The 19,097-nt window shown below is 36.5% G+C and overlaps 1 protein-coding gene across 2 annotated transcripts in view; it reads right to left on the reverse strand.

Moving 5' to 3' along the window:
* PAFAH1B1 (platelet activating factor acetylhydrolase 1b regulatory subunit 1) overlaps positions 1-19,097 on the reverse strand; it is a 67,207-nt gene that overhangs the window by 15,769 nt on the left and 32,341 nt on the right. For both annotated transcript variants that reach the window (XM_040243767.1, XM_040243768.1), the window contains 2 exons: positions 1,296-1,380; positions 937-1,011 (listed from right to left, as the gene is read on the reverse strand). In XM_040243767.1, coding sequence (XP_040099701.1) covers positions 937-1,011; positions 1,296-1,380 — 160 coding nt within the window. The remainder of the gene's footprint in view (positions 1-936; positions 1,012-1,295; positions 1,381-19,097) is intronic.

Genomic DNA, 19,097 nt, shown 5'->3' on the forward strand with positions numbered 1-19,097 from the left:
AATTCTTCTTTTGCTTCATTTAACTTTGATTCTAATTCCATAACCTTAAGAAGGAACACACAGTAGTTATATACAGATAGATTCTGATAAAAATTGTATATTTGGTATTTTTTAAAACTGCCTTTATTTTGCATCCATATATGCAGAATAAAATTTTAGCAATTTACAAAGCATTTGTTAGATTTAACTGAAAATTATCTATATTACATATCACTAAAATCTTAGTGGCGTGACAAAACTGCACACTGAGAAAAACTCAATACAATTGTGCCTGAACCCCTTAACTTGAAGAATTTGGAAGGTGCTGGATGCAACTTGAGGAAGAGTAGGAAATCTATCTTGATCCCTTCTAATTCTGCCACCCTTAGTAAATTCTTTCCAAACTTCATTTGCATTGTACCTGTTCATCAGAATATTCATAATAAAAGCTAACACTACTGACATCTATGTGCCAGGCACTTTCCTAATAAGGGCTTTTTATGGATTAAATCATGTTATAACAACATTATTCATTCTAACTTTGCCTACTGCAAGTACAAATATTAGGACCAGAATATTACTTATTGCCCTCACTTAACAGATCAAAGCTCAGAGAAGAAAATGAAATGTCTAAGAGCACATTTTAGTGCTCTCTTCCTAGCATCATATTGGTTCCATGTGTTCTTCCCAATAAGTATATAAATGGGTTCTTCAGTACCAATTCCTTGAAGTCAGGGCTGGGTTACGTTCAAACCAGCCAGTACTCCTGTTTGCCTAAGTTAGCAATGTATCAGCAATGGTCTGTATATGCCATAATACATAGAAATGTATTTTTATTTACCTTTTTAAGGTTAATCGTAGCTGCTAATGCAGAAAAAAATTTATTATGTTGATACTTTCGAAGTTTATATTTAATATAATACTCTGAATACAACTAAAAGAAAAAGATTTTGTTACCTTCTTTTGTAATCTAATAACAGATGTCCATTTTTTTTCCAAAAGCCCAGCATATTTCTTATCTAATTCTTCATTCTAGAGAGAGGAAAAAAGTAGATTTAAAAAAAAAGAAAGAAAAAAGGGCTCAAATACAAAACCTCACATCATACACACCATTCAATCTCTAGGCCCAATCATCACTAAAATTATCAGATTATACAAAGAAGGTGTGTGTTGGTGGGTGAATTTCAGGTTTAGTGCCAAGTAAAACCATAATAACAAATGACAAGATTTTGAATAACTGAGGTGACTGCTAACTACTGATACTTCAATAAATCTACTCATCAACTATGTGAGTAACTGTAAAAAGTCAAACATACCATATCTAATTCAGCTTCCTTTTTAAAAACTGAATATGCTTCTTCGTAGCCATTTGAACGAAGATAATCTGCTATAGCTCGATTTCTGAAAGACAACAAATTCAAATGACTCAATAAATTTTCATTCCTATGTTGAAGAAAGTATTTTTTTAAAAAATCTCATAAGCCTTAAGACAACTCTTTTTTTTTTAAAGAGGATTACCCTTCCAATCATACAAGCATTTCACAAGAAAATGAACCACCCACTCCACAAAAGCCTCTAAAATAGTTAACCCTTCACAGCATATCCATAAGATTGTTAATACTATTCTCGAACTTTTAATTATATTTCTAATGCGTTGTTTACCTTACAAATTGTAAGATCAAGACCTGGCTTATATAACTAGTTATCATTTTGTGACAGTAATTATCAATTTTGTTCATGTTTATACTTAGCCCTCCTTACTATTAATACTTGTCATTCTTACAGACACTCAAGGACTAGCAAATGAAATTTAGTTCTGTAAGGAGAATTGTTCTGGTAAAATTATAATTAGCATTTTACTATTAGAGACAACTTTAAACCATGAGAGTGGGTGGGGAAAAGGCACAAGCTACAAACAGTACAGTGTCATAGATGAAAGATTAATTTAGAATTACAAGGTCAGAACATCACACTTGTGGGCTGTGGGACTGAAGAAAGTATAGGATTATTATTGTGAGTCTGTGTGTGCTTCTTACAAGCCTGTACCTTCTGGCCTGTTTTATTAATGGATAATTTGATTCATTCAGAAATAAATTCTTTACGTGAATCTGTAAATAGTACTACTTTGTAATTTCCAAGCAGTTCTACTTGGGCCTTCTGAAGTAATACAAATAGGAAGGCAAAGGCTCTCTCAAAATAATTTCATCAAATACTGTGCTGTCAAAGTCTATATTACAAACAAACTAACCTTCAACAAATAAATTACCCTTTGGTAAGAATATCCCAAGTGGTAAGGAAAACAAAGACACTAAAAGACACCTATCTATCACTTAGCTTTATTTCCTTCTTCAGGCAACAAAGGGAAAAACGTCAAGGGTTTACAAAATCTTAGGCAGTGTTTGTAAATATTCACTGTTCCTACACAGCTCTACTCCTTCCTCAGAGTCAAGCCTGAGTGCTGGAGCTTTGCCTGAACACACTACACACAGCTTACAATTCTGAAGCTCATATAACAGACAATATGTACACGTAACATGTACAAATTATAGCAATTATTATCTTAATGGACTTTTTTTTGGTAAAGGATAGATAAATGATGATACATTTCTAGGTAAGAATATTAAAAGAAGAAATTATATCCTTTTCCTTACCAAAAAAATCCCAATATTTTGAGATTAATACTAACATAGGTCAGCACAGGTCACTCATACCATGCTCTTTGCCTATACATTCACACGTATGCTTTAATCAAGTCACATATCTGTTCATTTCATTCAATACACTGAAAACCGGTCAGTGTTTCAACATTTAAAATAATGTTACAATAAGTATTCATATAGTCAAAGCTTTTCAAACATCTTTACATTTAAGTCAAAAGATGCTACAGACTATTTGTATACCCCACAAATTCTTATGTTGAAATTTCCTAACCCCCCAAGTAATGGTGTTTGGAAGAGAGGCCTATGTGAGGATGTACAAAAGTTTTAAATCTAAAAAACAGCATTCACTGCCTCTTTTGATCCTAAAACCATGCTGTTAAATTAGGTAGGAAAGTGTATAACCCCTATATTACATAATTGAGAGACTGATACATTCAAGGTCATTAAACAGGTAGTGAAGCAATTTAGGATAATAATTCCAATCAGTATTTACTGAGCAGGTAGGGAAGAAACTGGCCAAGTAGGTGGAACACTATACCTCCCTCCTTTAACTGGAGTTGTTCCATTTTCATATACTTCCATATACTAAATTTCTTCATAAATGTTTTTAAAGTGAATCTATACTGCAATTTAAAAAGTCCAACACACACACTTTTAAAAATTCAAATACAGCTGATTTATAATGTTGTACTAATCTCTGCTGTACGGCATAGTGACTGAGTTATACATACACACACACACTTCTTTTTTAAAATATTCTTTTCCATTATGTTTTATCCCAGGAGATTGGATACAGTTCCAGTGCTATACACTAGACCTTGTCGTATATCCATTCTAAATGAAACAGTCTACATTTACCAACCTCCAAGTTGCAGCTCATCTCTCCCCCGCCCCACCACCTCGGCAACCACAAATCTGGTCTCTGTGAGTCTCCTTCCATTTCATATTTAGGTTCATCTGTGCCATAATTTTAGATTCCACGTATAAGTGATACAGTGTTTTTCTCTTTTTTGACTTATTTCACTTAGTATTATAATCTCTAGTTGCACCCATGTTTCTGCAAATGGCATTATTCTGTTCTCTTTTATCACTGAGTAGTATTTCACTGTACATATGTATCACATCTTCTTTATTCATCCATCTACTGATGAATGGACAGGATATTTCCATGTTTTGGCTTGTGTGAATAGTGCCGCTACAAACATAGGGGTACCCTCTTTTTGAATTATAGCTTTGTCCAGGTATATGACCAGAAGTAGGATTGCTGGATTATACAGTAATTCTATTTTTAATTACTGTTAAAGGAAACTCCATACGGTTTTCCATAGTGGCTGTACCAACTTACATTCCCACCAACAGTGCAGGAGGGTTCAATTTCTCTACACTCTTTCCAGCGTTTGTTATTTGTAGACTTTTAAATGATGGGTATTCTGACCAGCCTACACAAAGTGGGACATGGGAGAAAACAGTTGATTCACAAGTTTTTGGTACATGGTAATAACATTTACTTGGACAGAACAGGAGAAGAAGGGGGGGGGGGAGGGGAGGCAGGAATATAATTAGTTCAGTTTTAAATCTTTTGACCTGAAGTGGCTATAAGACATTTAAATAAAGATATATGATAAAGAAGGTAATTGAACATAAAGATCAGAAGCTTAAGAGATGGATTTGATGTAATTAAAGAATTGGGGAAAACTGGTAAATAGGTAGCAGTGTTTCAAACCATAAGTGGTGAAAGACATTTTGGAAGAAGGAAAGTAGAAAGTAAATGATAGAACCTTGACAGATATCAAACTTTTTAAGAAGCCACCAGAAAGTGAAGAATCCTGTTATAGTACAAAAATTAAGAGATGTCAGCAAGCCAATGGAGAAGGACATTTCAAAGAAATGGAAATCGCTGCCAGTGACAAAGATCTGAGAGAGGTAAAACATAGTTTAAAAAGTGTCCAAGCAATCTGGCTATTCACAGGTTGACTTTAGCAAGAACAGAACTTAAAGCAGCCTCAGTATTCCACTCTACAGTAAGGCTTAAAATGAACACTGTAAAATACTGGAGTTGGGGAGGAGCAGTGAGACTTGAGAATATCAGGCATGTGCTCTCTATCCAGTGAAAGTTAAATATCTAGTTAGTAACCATATTTACACTTAACAGTTTAGAAAAAGAGAGCTATTACATGGCATTCAATTCAGTTCAGTTGCTCAGTCGTGTTCAACTCTTTACAAGCCCATGGACCGCAGCACACCAGGCCTCCCTGTCCATCACGGACTCCCAGAGTTTACACAAATTCATCACCATTGAGTTGGTGATGCCATCCAACCATCTCATACTCTGTTGTCCCCTTCTCTCGCCTTCAATCTTTTGCAGCATCCGGGTCTTTTCAAATGAGTCAGCTCTTCGTGGCCAAAGCATTGGAGTTTCAGCTTCAGCATCAGTCCTTCCAATGAATATTCAGGATTGATTTCCTTTAGGATGGACTGGTTGGATCTCCTTGCAGTCCAAGGGACTCTCAAGAGTCTTCTCCAACACCACAGTTCAAAAGCATCAATTCTTTGATGCTCAGCTTTCTTTATAGTCCAACTCTCACATCCATACATGACCACTGGAAAAACCATAGCCTTGACTAGATGGACCTTTGTTGGCAAAGTAATGTCTCTGCCTTTTAATATGCTGTCTCGGTTGGTCGTAACTTTTCTTCCAAGAGCAAGCGTCTTTTAATTTCATGGCTACAGTCACCATCTGCAGTGATTCTGGAGCCCCGAAAAATAAAGTCTGACACGGTTTCCACTGTTTCCCCATCTGTTTGCCATGAAGTGATGGGACCAGATGCCATGATCTTACTTTTCTGAATTTTGAGTTTTAAGCCAACTTTTTCACTCTCCTCTTTCACTTTCATCAAGAGGCTCTTTAGTTCTTCTTCGCTTTCTGCCATATGGGTGGTGTCATCTGCATATCTAAGGTTACTGATATTTTTCCCAGCAATCTTGATTCCAGCTTGTGCTTCTTCCAGCCCAGCATTTCTCATGATGTACTCTGCATATAAGTTAAATAAGCAGGGTGACAATATACAGCCTTGAGGTACTCCTTTTCCTATCTGGAACCAGTCTGTTGTTTCATATCCCGTTCTAACTGTTGCTTCTTGACCTGCATACAGATTTCTCAAGAGGCAGGTCAGGTGGTCTGGTTTTTCAGAATCTTTTTCAGAATTTTCCAGTTTGTGGTGATTGACACAGTCAAAAGCTTCGGTATAGTCAATAAAGCAGAAGTAGATGTTTTCCTGCAACTCTCTTGCTTTTTCAATGATCCAGCGGATGTTGGCAATTTGATCTCTGGTTCCTCTGCCTTTTCTAAAACCAGCTTCAACATCTGGAAGTTCACGGTTCATATATTGCTGAAGCCTGGCTTGGAGAATTTTGAGCATTACTTTACCAGCGTGTGAGATGAGTCCAACTGTGCAGTAGTCTAAGCATTCTTTGGCATTGCCTTTCTTTGGGATTGGAATGAAAACTGATCTTGTCCAGTCCTGTGGCCACTGCTGAGTTTTCCAAATTTGCTGGCATATTGAGTGCAGCACTTTCACAGCATCATCTTTTAGGATTTGAAATAGCTCAACTGGAATTCCATCACCTCCACGAGCTTTGTTTGTAGTGATGCTTCCTAAAGCCCACTTGACTTCACATTCCAGGTTGTCTGGCTCTAGGTGAGTGATCATACCATCGTGACTATCTGGGTCATGAAGATCTTTTTTGTATAGTTCTTCTATGTATTCTTGCAACCTCTTCTTAATATTTTCTGCTTCTGTTAGGTCCATACCATTTCTGTCCTTTATTGTGCCCATCTTTGCATGAAATATTCCCTTGGTATCTCTAATTTTCTTGAAGAGATCTCTAGTCTTTCCCACTGTATTGTTTTCCTCTACTTCTTTGCCCTGATCACTGAGGAAGGCTTTCTTATCTCTCCTTGCTATTCTTTGGAACTCTGCATTCAAATGGGTGTATCTTTCCTTTTCTCCTTTGCTTTTCACAGCTATTTGTAAGGCCTCCTCAGACAGCCATTTTGTTTTTTTGCATTTCTTTTTCTTGGGGATGGTCTAAAATATCATAATACTGAATTATCAAAGAGAAAGGGAATATAAACAAAAATACAGTAAATAAAGCTGAAGTTTAAATGTGTATGATATCATCAGGGGAGGTACAACATACTGATGATGTACAAAGTCTACAAACCCGTCCCAGAACAGTCTAGTCAATTCTATTTCCACACCAAATACCAGGTTCCCATGGCCAAGTAACTCTAACACCGCTGCCTGTTACCTCGCCACTCAACATCTATGCTAACTGAACTCATACTGAGAACACAGAACCTCTAACGCAGGCAAGGTATACCACCATCATATAAAGAAAGAATAAATAAGACTGAAGAACCTGCTGGTTCTAACAAAAGCCTAAAGGGTGCTTCTAAAGTTTGCTACTAATTTCAGTTGTTGACTCAGAGTTGATCATCACTTTATTAGTGATGGAAGATGCATAACCTTGAAAACAGGAGGGCGTCAAAGCACAAGTTTATAATAATCTCTCAAAGAAACTTCATACACGAGTTAAATAAATCTACTAAGCCTTCGGAGATGAAGAAAAACAAGTATCACTAGAATCAAAGAAAAATTCACATAGAAGTGCAACAGGTCACTCTGAGTAGAACCAAAATCAATAAAGCCATGCAGAATCACAGAAAATGGCTAAAATCAGAACAGACTGAGGTGAAGGACTTTACCTATGAATTCTCGCTGACATATGGACAGTGCCATCCTGGACAGAGTCTTCTGCTCGCCTGTGAGACTGCTACAGTAACAAATGAGACTTTGCTTTTCTAAACTATTCTTAAGCTTATTAAAAATGCAAGGATTGTATTTTAAGCACTTTAGCTGACTTCCTACATGCCCTTCATTCTTATAGCCACAAGATAATTTTTGTAGCTGTAGTATCAGTAGTATTTGTAGTATGAGTCATACATAACATCCCACCACTACCAACCCATACACAACCTCACATTCTTATAGAGATAGGAGTATCAAAATGCTATTAACTGCTAGTTAAACAAAAATGACTCTAAAAAGATTAGACAACACCAACAATAAAAGCAGAATACTTCAGGGTCCCCAGCATCTCTTACCAACAAAACTGAAGCAGAGAGAATTACAGAGCATGCACTACAGGGACAGGTAGAAGCTGTTTTTCAAAGGTAAAGACACCGAGGCTCATAGAGCTTAACTGATTTTTTTGGGGGGGCGTCTAATAAACGGTGAAGTTGAGAATCAAAATTCAGGTCTTCTGAAACCAAAATGACAATAACAGTGTTTCCTCAAACTCTGTTTTATATGAGGAAAAACAAGGTTAAGTTAGAAACTGACAAATAGATGTCTTCTCACCAGGTCCATTACAAAAGACACACTGATCTCACCTATTCAGGAAGGAGGAAAGCAGTGGGGTTAATGTGCACTGCTCTGATAGGCTGCAGTGGCCCTATGAATGTGGGATCCCTACCGGGTTAGGAGGGCACACCACCAGGATAATGAGACCAGACCAGCAGGATCAAGCATGCAGGTTCATGCCACCAGGAGCACATCATCGTCTCTGGTGCCCTGCTACAGAAGACAACCCGCACAATGACCCAGGCAATGCCATTTTAGACAAACACCAAGATGAATTACATAGTCCTGCTGAAGATGTGAATAAAGTTCACTGCAAGTGCAGAAACACTACTGCGGGTCATTCCACAAACTGCTGCCATACATTAGCCAACTCTCAGACAGGTAGATAACATGGTTTCTTAAGTATGCTACAGTCACCCACTGAGACTTTGGGGAAAGGGCAGTACTGATAAGTTAAGTTCTTGGCCATAGGTCTTATACCTCTCCAACTTCCTGTGCCCTGACAAAGGATTGTAATAATCATCCTTCATCATCACACTTGAATATATTTCAAAAGGGTAGGCCAGGATTCAACTACTACCAGTCCTGGGACAAGTAAAGCACAGCAAGAGGTTACAATGAGACCTAATTCTGGCAGTGGTGAAGTAAAATAAAATTTAGGTAAATCACGGTAAGTGGACTCTTCATCATTAAGTAAAAGAACAGGTACCTGGTATACTGAGGGGAACTGGGAAAGAATATGATGAAGATCTCAATATCTGTATGATCAAATGCTTCAACATTCTTGATTTTAGAACATTCCTTTACAACAGAAAGGTCTTCATTAATATTAAAAAAGATATCTTATTAATATTTTAAAAAGAAATCCCTCAAAGTTTCAACCAATAAATAATACTGTTAACAGTAAAACACTAGAAATATCTTCATTAATGCCAAGGACAAGAAAAGAATGCCTATTACCATTACTTAAAATTGTTCCAAAAGTGATCCACATAAATAATAGATATAAATACTGGAAATGAGATTAAGGTATGACAGAAATGGCTGAAAGATAGGACAGAAACATCATGAAGGACATGCAAGGCAAGAAAAAGCAGTTTAAGTGGCATTTTAAAAAGACTTACTTATCAGAAGGATATAGGAAGATTAGATGGGATACCAACTAAATAAACAAAGAGCATCATAAATAAGCCCTAAAGCATAAAAGTAAAGATCACTTAAAACCAGATATTTACAACAGACATCCCTAGAATTACCTGGCTAAAAAAACTTGTATGGGTCAAGTCATAATACATGGTTGTCATTCCAATGCTGCCTGATGAATCATTCACTTGTCCCGAGTCTCCTTTCTGTCCTCTCAAATATCTAACTGTATCCCACCTTTCAGCTGACCGTCAAGTTCAGTAAAACAAAAACAAAACAGGAGCCACTCAGCATACAACTTTTTCAACTTCCTTAACTGTATTTGGGGCACTGCCCTCCTCTCTTTTCAGTAACTTCTCTTTTAATACAATCTTCTAAAATACAATCAAATTCAGGGAAACAAAATGTCATGACACAATAAAGTTCTGCAGCTCTGTATGAGTTTGACAGAAAAATCAACAATTTTGACATTGATGCCACATCTTAATTACCTTTAAAGATGCCTACATCTCACTCAATAAATACTGAAATGTATATCTTGAAACATTAAGCAATTTTATAATCTTGGTTCAATTTCACAAAGGAAGTATGTTTTGAAATGTATATCTTGAAACATTAAGCAATTTTATAATCTTGGTTCAATTTCACAAATGAAATATGTTTTATTTACTATTGCTGTTTTGACAAGTCTAACATTAACAACAGAAAATACCAGTACCTCCTACAGTATGTGTGCTTAGTCTCTAGGTCATGTCTGACTCTTTGTGACCCCATGGACTGTAAGTCATTATTTGTTATTTTGGAATGATCAGAATATGATGCATTCTACTGAATGAAATATTTCAATTAAAAGCTTTCAAAGAATAAAAAGATTAAATATAACACAAACTGAGAATAACTTTAATCTTCCTTTGAAGACTTAGAAGGGCTCATACTCTATCACCCCAAGGAAATATAAAGGCAGCAAAACCTCAAAACAAGCTAGATGAAAGCAACATATTAAGAAGTGTATGTCTAAATATATACTTATATTTATAGTCAATGAAAATATAGTTTAACAGGGTATGAACTACAGTTACAGTCTCATTTCAGTCCCAGCACTCAATTCATGTATTTTGCCTTTGTGCCAAGTATTAAGAGATTCTAATTCACACAGATAGCAGTGTACTCCCATGTACAGATATAACTTTAGTTTGTAGCAAAGTACAGATGTTTACTTTCTTTTTTTAAAGGCCAGGACAGAGTTACTTTCTAATAGACACTAAATATATACAATGTTAAAATACATGCACAGGAAAAACTTGAATCCCTCAAATAACTGAAGAGGTTTAGTTTTCTAAAGCAAAAGTGAGAGTGAAAGTGAAGTCGCTCAGTCCTGACTCTTTGCGACCACATGGACTGTAGCCTACCAGGTTCCTCCATCCATGGGATTTTCCAGGCAAGAATACTGGAGTGGGTTGCCATTTCCTTCTCTAGGAGATCTTCCCAACCCACAGAGTGAACCCTGGTCTCCTGCATTGTAGGCAGACGCTTTACCGTCTGAGCCACCAGGGAAATCTTTTCCAAAGCAAAACACAGCTTCAAAATATAGTAACAAAAAGACATGAAGGAACCTCAAAATGCATACCAAAAAAAGTCATTCTGAAAAGCCTCATACCATGTGATATCAACTTTCCAGAAATGGCAAAACTAGAGGAAAAAGATCAGTGGTTTCCAGGAGCTTTGGAGAGAGCAACAGACAAGCAATCACGGGGGAGTTTTAGGGCACCGTCTACAGGTAAAGGGAGATTTAAGAGAAGGGTTAAGGGAATTAGCTTTACATGTGCCAGCCAGAATTAGCCAACAAAGACAAACAATAAATTATCCAAAAAAGGCCTGAGATGACTTGAAGATTTAGCTCACCTAAGAAGGACCTGAAAAGCTAAGAGGTAAAATGCCCCAAGAGCAAAGGACTATATTAATTAAGTAGAAAGGTGTACTAAGACAGCACATTCAATTTCAAGCTATTCCAGCTTCATCACTCTTTCCACAAAACAGAACTATACTCAAAAATGCCACATAGGACCCATGTAAACTTTCTTAAGAGAAGAGGAAAAGTAGCAAAGAAAGTAAACTAGAGGAAAGCATGCTATATAGAGAAAGAATAACCCCTGGAAGCAGCAGAAAATTATAGATGAACACTCTATGCTTTCCAAAAAAAATCTAAGGTAACATAAAACTGAAAATAAAAGGAATCCAAAAGACACAAGACCAAATATACTAAGAGAAAAAAATAAAGAATATCCAGGGACTTCCCTAGCAGTCCAGCGGTTAGAACTCCCATGCTTCCACTGCAAGGGGATAGGAATTCAATCCATGATCAGGGGAACTAGGATCCTTCATGCCATACAGCCAAAAAAACACAAAACAAAACAAAACCTAGCTTGGGGAACATGAACAAGTGTACAGATACTAAGGGTACCTAGGCAGAAAAGTGAAAAGAAATAGGCTGACCTAAAAAGACTCTGATGCTGGGAGGGGTTGGGGGCAGGAGGAGAAGGGGACGACAGAGGATGAGATGGCTGGATGGCATCACTGACTCGATGGACACGAGTCTGAGTGAGCTCCGGGAGTTGGTGATGGACAGGGAGGCCTGGTGTGCTGCAATTCATGGGGCCGCAAAGAGTCAGACACGACTGAGCGACTGAACTGAACAAAACACTTCTCCATTGCAACCTATAATGTCAGAGAATAATCATCATCTATAGTTACTTTGTTTAGAAGAAAACACATTTAACTTTTACTTCTTACTTACACAAAAAAGAAATATATTTGTCTTCGAAAATACTGAAACAATACTGGCACACATCTTCATTCTACATTTATCCAATTTCATTCTTCTCTTCAGAAGTAACCACGCTTAACACTTCAGGCCTTTATCTGTGCATCTACACAGATACAGGCACAAAAGAAATGCACAGCTGTGGGGGGGGGGGTATTTAACAGAAACGTATTATACCATCTTATTTAGCAACCAGATTATTTGACTTATCAAGAGATCTTACAGACATCTTTATGTGTAGAGACACACATAAATATATCATATTTTTAAGCTACTGTTGACTCTGTTTGATTTCCTAGGCAGATGCTATCACCTACAAACACTTGGTCTCCTTCCTTTCCTATAGTTCTAATACTTTTTGTTGCCTCCCTGCACTGGCTAGAATCTCAAATACAAATTTAAATGGTAGCAGGAGCACAGGAACTCTGAACTTGTTCTAGACTTTAATGGAAATGCACTTGGTATTTCTAATATCTACTGTAGATTTCTGGCAACAAGCCTTAATGAAATTAAGTAAATATTGAATTTCTTATTTTCTAAGGAATTTCTAACAATAAGGACTGGGTAGTAAGAATACAATTTCTATATTCTCTGGACTGACCACATTTTTTCCTCCTGTGTATTAATACAGTAATTATACTAACAGGTGACTAAACGCTGAAAAACCTTTACATTCTGGCAATAAATCACATTTGGCCATAATTAATTTTTTTCATATACTACCAGCTTCAGTTGTTATATTTCTTTATATCTGAGTTCATTTAAGAATTAGCATGTACTGTTCTTTATTATTTTCCTCTTGCCTGCTGTTGCTGTCAGGGTTACTCCACCCTACTAAAATGAATTCCTAAGTTTCCCACCTTTTCCTATGTTTTGGAAGAGACCTCATAATCTGGGAAGTTACTGGTCCTTAAAGACTTGACAGGAAGTCTAGGCTTGAAAATCACCTGAACTTGGTATGCACCTATTTTTACCATTTCCTCTATAGTCAAGGTTCTATTCAAGTTTTCTAACTTCTCTTAAACAAATCTGATCACATACATTTTCTTAGAGAATCACTCAGGTCATTCAGATTTTCAAACTTAAGAGAACATTCTCATTATTTTGAAAATCACCTGACTTCATTTTATGTTGCCTTTTTCATTATTGTTCATTTGTGTCTTTTCACTTTTAGTCTCTTTTTAAAGCTAGTTTTTAATTTTACCTGTCAAATTACCAAGCTACATCTTCTATTTCATTAATTTCTGCTTTTACTTATGAATTCCTTTTTCTTGAAAGTTTATTTCTCTTTTTTTTAAAGATTCATTAAAGACTATCTAATTTTCTGTATGCTATGTGGGCTATATATCCTAGGGGTTTTTGATGTGAGTACCGTATTATTGATTTCTTCACTTCCTAAGGTTCATTTTGCTCTCTTTATTCCAGTTACTTTAGAAGTATACATTGTAAATGCTCAGATGGATAGACTGCATTTTTATAGCGTTATGATCAGCAAATGAGGCCAATGTGATTTCTGCTTTTTTGGAATTTGAGATTTTTTTTGCAATCTAAAACATGGCAATTTTTTCCCCTAATACTTATAATTGAGTGAGAAAAATGTATAATCTAAAAATTCTTCACTTTTTACTTATTCATTTTGGGAGCAAAAAAATGTGTTCTCTGGCATGCAAAGACCCAAAGAGGTCCATCTATAGGTCCATCTTGAAAAGGTACATAATGACAAAATCTACCCAACAACTCCTGACGGAAGTAAAAGAGGAGAGTGAAAAAGTTGCTTAAGCTCAACATTCAGAAAACAAAGATCTGGTCCCATCACTTCATGGGAAATAGATGGGGAAACAGTGGAAATGGTGGCTGACTTTATTTTTCTGGGCTCCAAAATCACTGCAGATGGTGATCGCAGCCATAAAATTAAAAGACGCTTACTCCTTGGAAGGAAGTTATGACCAACCTAGACAGCATACTGAAAAACAGAGACATTACTTTGTCAACAAAGGTCTGTCTAGTCAAGGCTATGGTTTTTTCAGTGGTCACGTATGGATGTGAGAGTTGGACTATAAAGAAAGCTGAGCGGAGAAGAATTGATGCTTTTGAACTGTGGTGTTGGAGAAGACTCTTGAGAGTCCCTGGCACTCCGAGGAGATCCAACCAGTCCATCCTAAAGGAGATCAGTCCTGGGTGTTCACTGGAAGGACTGATGTTGAACCTGAAACCCCAATACTTTGGCCACCTGACGTGAAGAGCTGATTCATTTGAAAAGACCCTGATGCTGGGAAAGATTGAGGGCAGGAGGAGAAGGGGACGACAGAGGATGAGATGGTTGGATGGCATCACCGACTCGATGGACATGGGTTTGGGTGGACTCCGGGAGTTGGTGATGGACAGGGAGGACTGGCGTACTGCAGTTCATGGGGTCGCAAAGAGTCAGACACAACTGAGCAACTGAACTGAACTGAACTGAACTCAACAATAGAGTAATCAAAATAAGAATATAAGAATGGTCCAAACTCATCAAATTGTACATATTAAATGTGTATAGTTATTTATATATCAACTATACTTCAATATAAGTGTTAAAAAGATACAATAGGAAAGTTGTTGCACGAAAGAATTAGGGAGTGAACATCAGATCAAACAGTACAAATATCATCAACCAGGACAACATAAAAATAACAGACTCCCTTCATCTTCCATGGGGGAGAATCAATGCATAAAATTTGATAAAGAAATAGAGGTATAAGATGTACTAGATGTTGCTATTAGATGAACTAGCAACAGACAGTAAACATTTCCAAACTCATAGGAAGGGTGACAAAAAATATTAAAAGCAGTTTGTAAAGTATAATTCTATCCTATAAATCTTAAGGAGAAAAAAGATGTTCATGCAATTTTTGTAAACATATGAAAAATATCTTTAAAAAATTATATAGGGGTATATAGGTGGCCACTTCTCGAAAGCAGGACTAAGAAAATGGGGGGTTAGGTTTACATTTTGACATACATTTCTTTTGGTAACAGAATTTTGTTTAATGAATAGTGAATTCAAAGTCAGAAAACTACCTCTGTTATTAGTTGTAAAATTGGATCATTTTAATTTCTCCCACCCTTGATTTATCTAAAAGATGCTTGTCATATCCACATAAATGGTTTCATGTTATTACTCATGTTTATATGCCCCAGAGTAGTAAGAACACACAAGGTAGGCAATACACATTTGCTAGGTTGAATCACAAATTATGTTTCAAGTTCTTAAAAAAATTAATTTCATTTCTATTCCAAAAAAGCCTAAAAGAATTTTGTAGTTTAAACTGCTTGCCAACTTTTAGAAATGCTAAAATGTTACAAAGGCCAACTGAGGTGCCAAAATTTATCTTACTTGTAAGAGGCACATAAACATTTATTTCTTGCTATCATAGTAAATATGTGTTCAGATCATTTTCAAAAACAGGAAAAAAAGCAAAACCCTTCACTTTATTTCCTTCCTAAAAACTGGAGGACACTAAATCCATATCCTAAATGTATATTTAGATCTGTGGGACAAATCTGCTTTGCTTGATGAACACTTTTAAGTCAGTTATCTCAAATTCTCTAAAAACTTAGCCACCTGAAATTAGGTTCTTCCCTTCTCAACTGATTTTTAGACAAATTAAAAGCTCTATTCTTGGCCATAATTTAAATATTCATCCTGATTATGAGGGTGATAAGCAAGACTTGCAGTCAGCTCTCCCAAGTTATTTAGAAGAAAAGAATCTTCTACCTAAAGAAAAAAATCTATCTAAAGAAAAGACAGAAACAAGAATGATTAAAAACCAGATATGCCTTCTATAAGATAAAAGTACATATGCAAGGTCACTCATTACAATATTCTTTGCAATTACAAAATAGTGGAAACTACCTATATGTTCAAACATGGAAGAATGGTTGAAAAACTGGTGTATAAACAGTGGAGTACTATCCAGCTATTGGAGGGGTGGGGAAAGAAGAGGATTTCTATGAACTGACATGAGTGAGTTCCAGGAGACACTGTTAAGTGAAAAAAAGTAAAATGCAAAAGAGAACATACAGTATGCTGCCTTTTAACTGTGAAAGAAGCAAGAAACAAGGAAACATACATAATAAAGATGGGGAGCAGGTGCAATGTAAAACACAAGAAACTGGAAAAGCTATTAACAGAACGGATGTACCCAACTGTATTTCAAATGAATGATGTAACTACATGAAGAGGAAGAGAAAACACAAAATGAATCTACGTACCTTACACACTCAGTGTTTCATTACACACTCTGTCTTCAGTAGAACGGATGGGGGAAGAACTGCATTCAAACTCTGGACCCTTTCCAGGAGAGTTTTCACTGGTATGAGCATAATAATAATTCTGAAACTATTTTAGAAGTATTACAGTCCTCCCAGAGGACAGTAGCAACGTCTGGAAATATTTTTGGTTATGGCATATAGTGGGCAAAAGCTAGGGATGTTGCTAAACAACCAAGCATGTACAGGACAGCCCCCACAGCAAAGAATTACTCAGCCCCAAATGTCAACTGTGCAAAGACTGAGAAACCTTAGCACAAATATGAGCTAGGGAGTCTGTATATGTGTTAACACATATATGTATTTCCTAGTTCTGTCTACTTAAAGGGCCCCGAAGCAAAGACATCCCCAGCAATGAGTACACTTAATGCCCATATCTTGATCTCAAATACCACTCAGCTGGTAAAGAATCCGCCTGCAATGTGGGAGACCTGGGTTCGATCCCTGGATTGGGAAGATCCCCTGGAGAAGGGAAAGGCTGCCCACTCCAGTATTCTGGCCTGCAGAATTCCATGGACTGTATAGTCCATGGGGTCGCAAAGAGTCAGACACAACTGAACGACTTTCACTTTCACTAAGAAGAACCAGGGCTTCTTGGAGCAATGGCTGACACTATGGTTAAGGCAAATCCTTGTTAAGGTAAACAAATTGTTGAGGTAAACAAATTAAAGTAAACAATAAGCTTGGAACATCCTATTATCCTAGAAAGTAAGCAACTGCTTACAAAAAACGATAGCGGCACATAAAAGAGCAAACTGAAGACGCTCCTATGTGAAATCTGTGACAATTCAAGCCCCCAAACAGTACAATAGTAATGAATGATAAACAACTGGAAATTTAAGAACCCATGAATTAATACCAATAATGAAAAGACACATACATAAAAGAAAGAAAAAGAAGATGCACTGATTACAGTAAAATGCTGAGTGCTGACTAATAAATACAGAATGAGTAGTGGTGTTAGAAAATCATCACTTTACAGCCACTGTAGTAAAGAATCATTCAGGCAAGAATAATCAATGGATGCTAAATCTAGGGGAGAAGTAGCGATAGGAAGAAGAACGTCTGCATCATCTTAAAGTGTCTCCCCATTTATTTGCTGAAGAGGAAATAACGGTAACTCTATAATGGAGACAATAGGCACTGAGACTGAGGGGTCAAAATTAACATCATCATTGAGGGATGCGCCTAGATATGATATTCTGACAAGAATTCAATATTATTTATGTAGTATTCTGTCCAAGAATGCAGAGACTGGCTCTAATTATGAGGAAAAAAACAAAATGAGAAACACTCTATTTTGGGAAAAAAAAAAAGACTTCCCTGTTGGCCCAATGGTTAAGACTCCATGCTCCCGACACACGGGCATGGGTCGATCCCTGGTCAGGGAACTAAGATGCCACATGCCACAGGATGCAGCCAAAACAAAGAAAAAATCGAAAGACTCACAAATAACAAATGCTGGCAAGGTTATGGAGAAAAGGGAACCCTCAAACACTGTTGATGGGAATGTAAATTGGTACAGCCAATGTGGAAAATAGTATGGACGTTTCTCAAAAAACTGAAAGTAGAACTATCACATGACCCAGCAATTCCACTCCAAAACACTAACTCAAAAAGATATATGCACTCCAATGCTCACAGTAGCATTATGGACAACTGCCAAGGTATGGAAGCAACCTGTCCACCAACAGATGAATGGGTAAAGATGATGTGGTATATATACAATGGAATAATACTCAGCCCCAAAAAGGAAAACCTTGCCATTTGCAGCAACATGGACAGACTTGGAGGGCACTACGCAGTCAGACAAATACTGTATGATATCACTTATATGTGGAATCTGAAAAAATACAGCAAACTAGTGAATGAAAGAAACAAAAAAAAGGAAGCAGACTCACACAGAGAATAAGCCAGTGGTCGGTCATCAGTGGGGAGAGGCAAAAGGGGTTATTATGAAAGTATATGAAATTGTATGCGTGAAACATCTGAAAATTGTAAAGCACTACAAAATTTAAAGAATCTCTCATTCAACAAGAAAAAACTTTAAAGACTACTCAAAAATATTACCGCTATGAAAGATAAAGAAAGGTTGAAGAAATGTTCCAGATAAATGAGATTAAAGAGACATGATAACTAAATAAACCCAATCCTGGACTTCATGGTATATCATAGAGGGGGGAAAAATGCTACAAAGGATATTACTGGCCCAAGCAACAAAACTGAAGTACATTTAATAAAAAGTGACAGTGTTAAATTTTACTGAAGTTGCTGTTTTATAGAAGAGTATAGTTATTCTTAGCAACTGCACAATGAAGTATCTGGGGGCAAAGGTCCTTCATGCATGCAATTTACCCTCAAATGGTTTTTAAAGAACTACACATGGCTAGGGTGCAAATGATAGAGCAAATGGTAAAAAAAATAACAAGTGAATTTGGATAAAATGTATAATAAGTATTCTTTGTACTAATGCTACAACTTTTCTAGAAATCTGAAATTATTTCCAAATGAAGTTTTTTAAAACCTACAGGAAAATCCTAAAAAAACTTAGAATATGAAGATAAAATGTTCCCCCAATACTCCTCATCTATAAAAACAGAATGCTATAAAATATGGGATGCTTTAAGACACTATAAAATAGTACTAGTCACATAATTCCATACTGGTTTTATTAACGCTCTTGCATTAACTATATCAGCCACTTCATAAAGTTCATATACAATAGCCATTGGGATGATCAAAGATGAAAAACATAGT

This window comes from Oryx dammah, unplaced genomic scaffold (assembly GCF_014754425.2).
Source record: "Oryx dammah isolate SB20612 unplaced genomic scaffold, SCBI_Odam_1.1 HiC_scaffold_8, whole genome shotgun sequence".
Taxonomy (NCBI): domain Eukaryota; kingdom Metazoa; phylum Chordata; class Mammalia; order Artiodactyla; family Bovidae; genus Oryx; species Oryx dammah.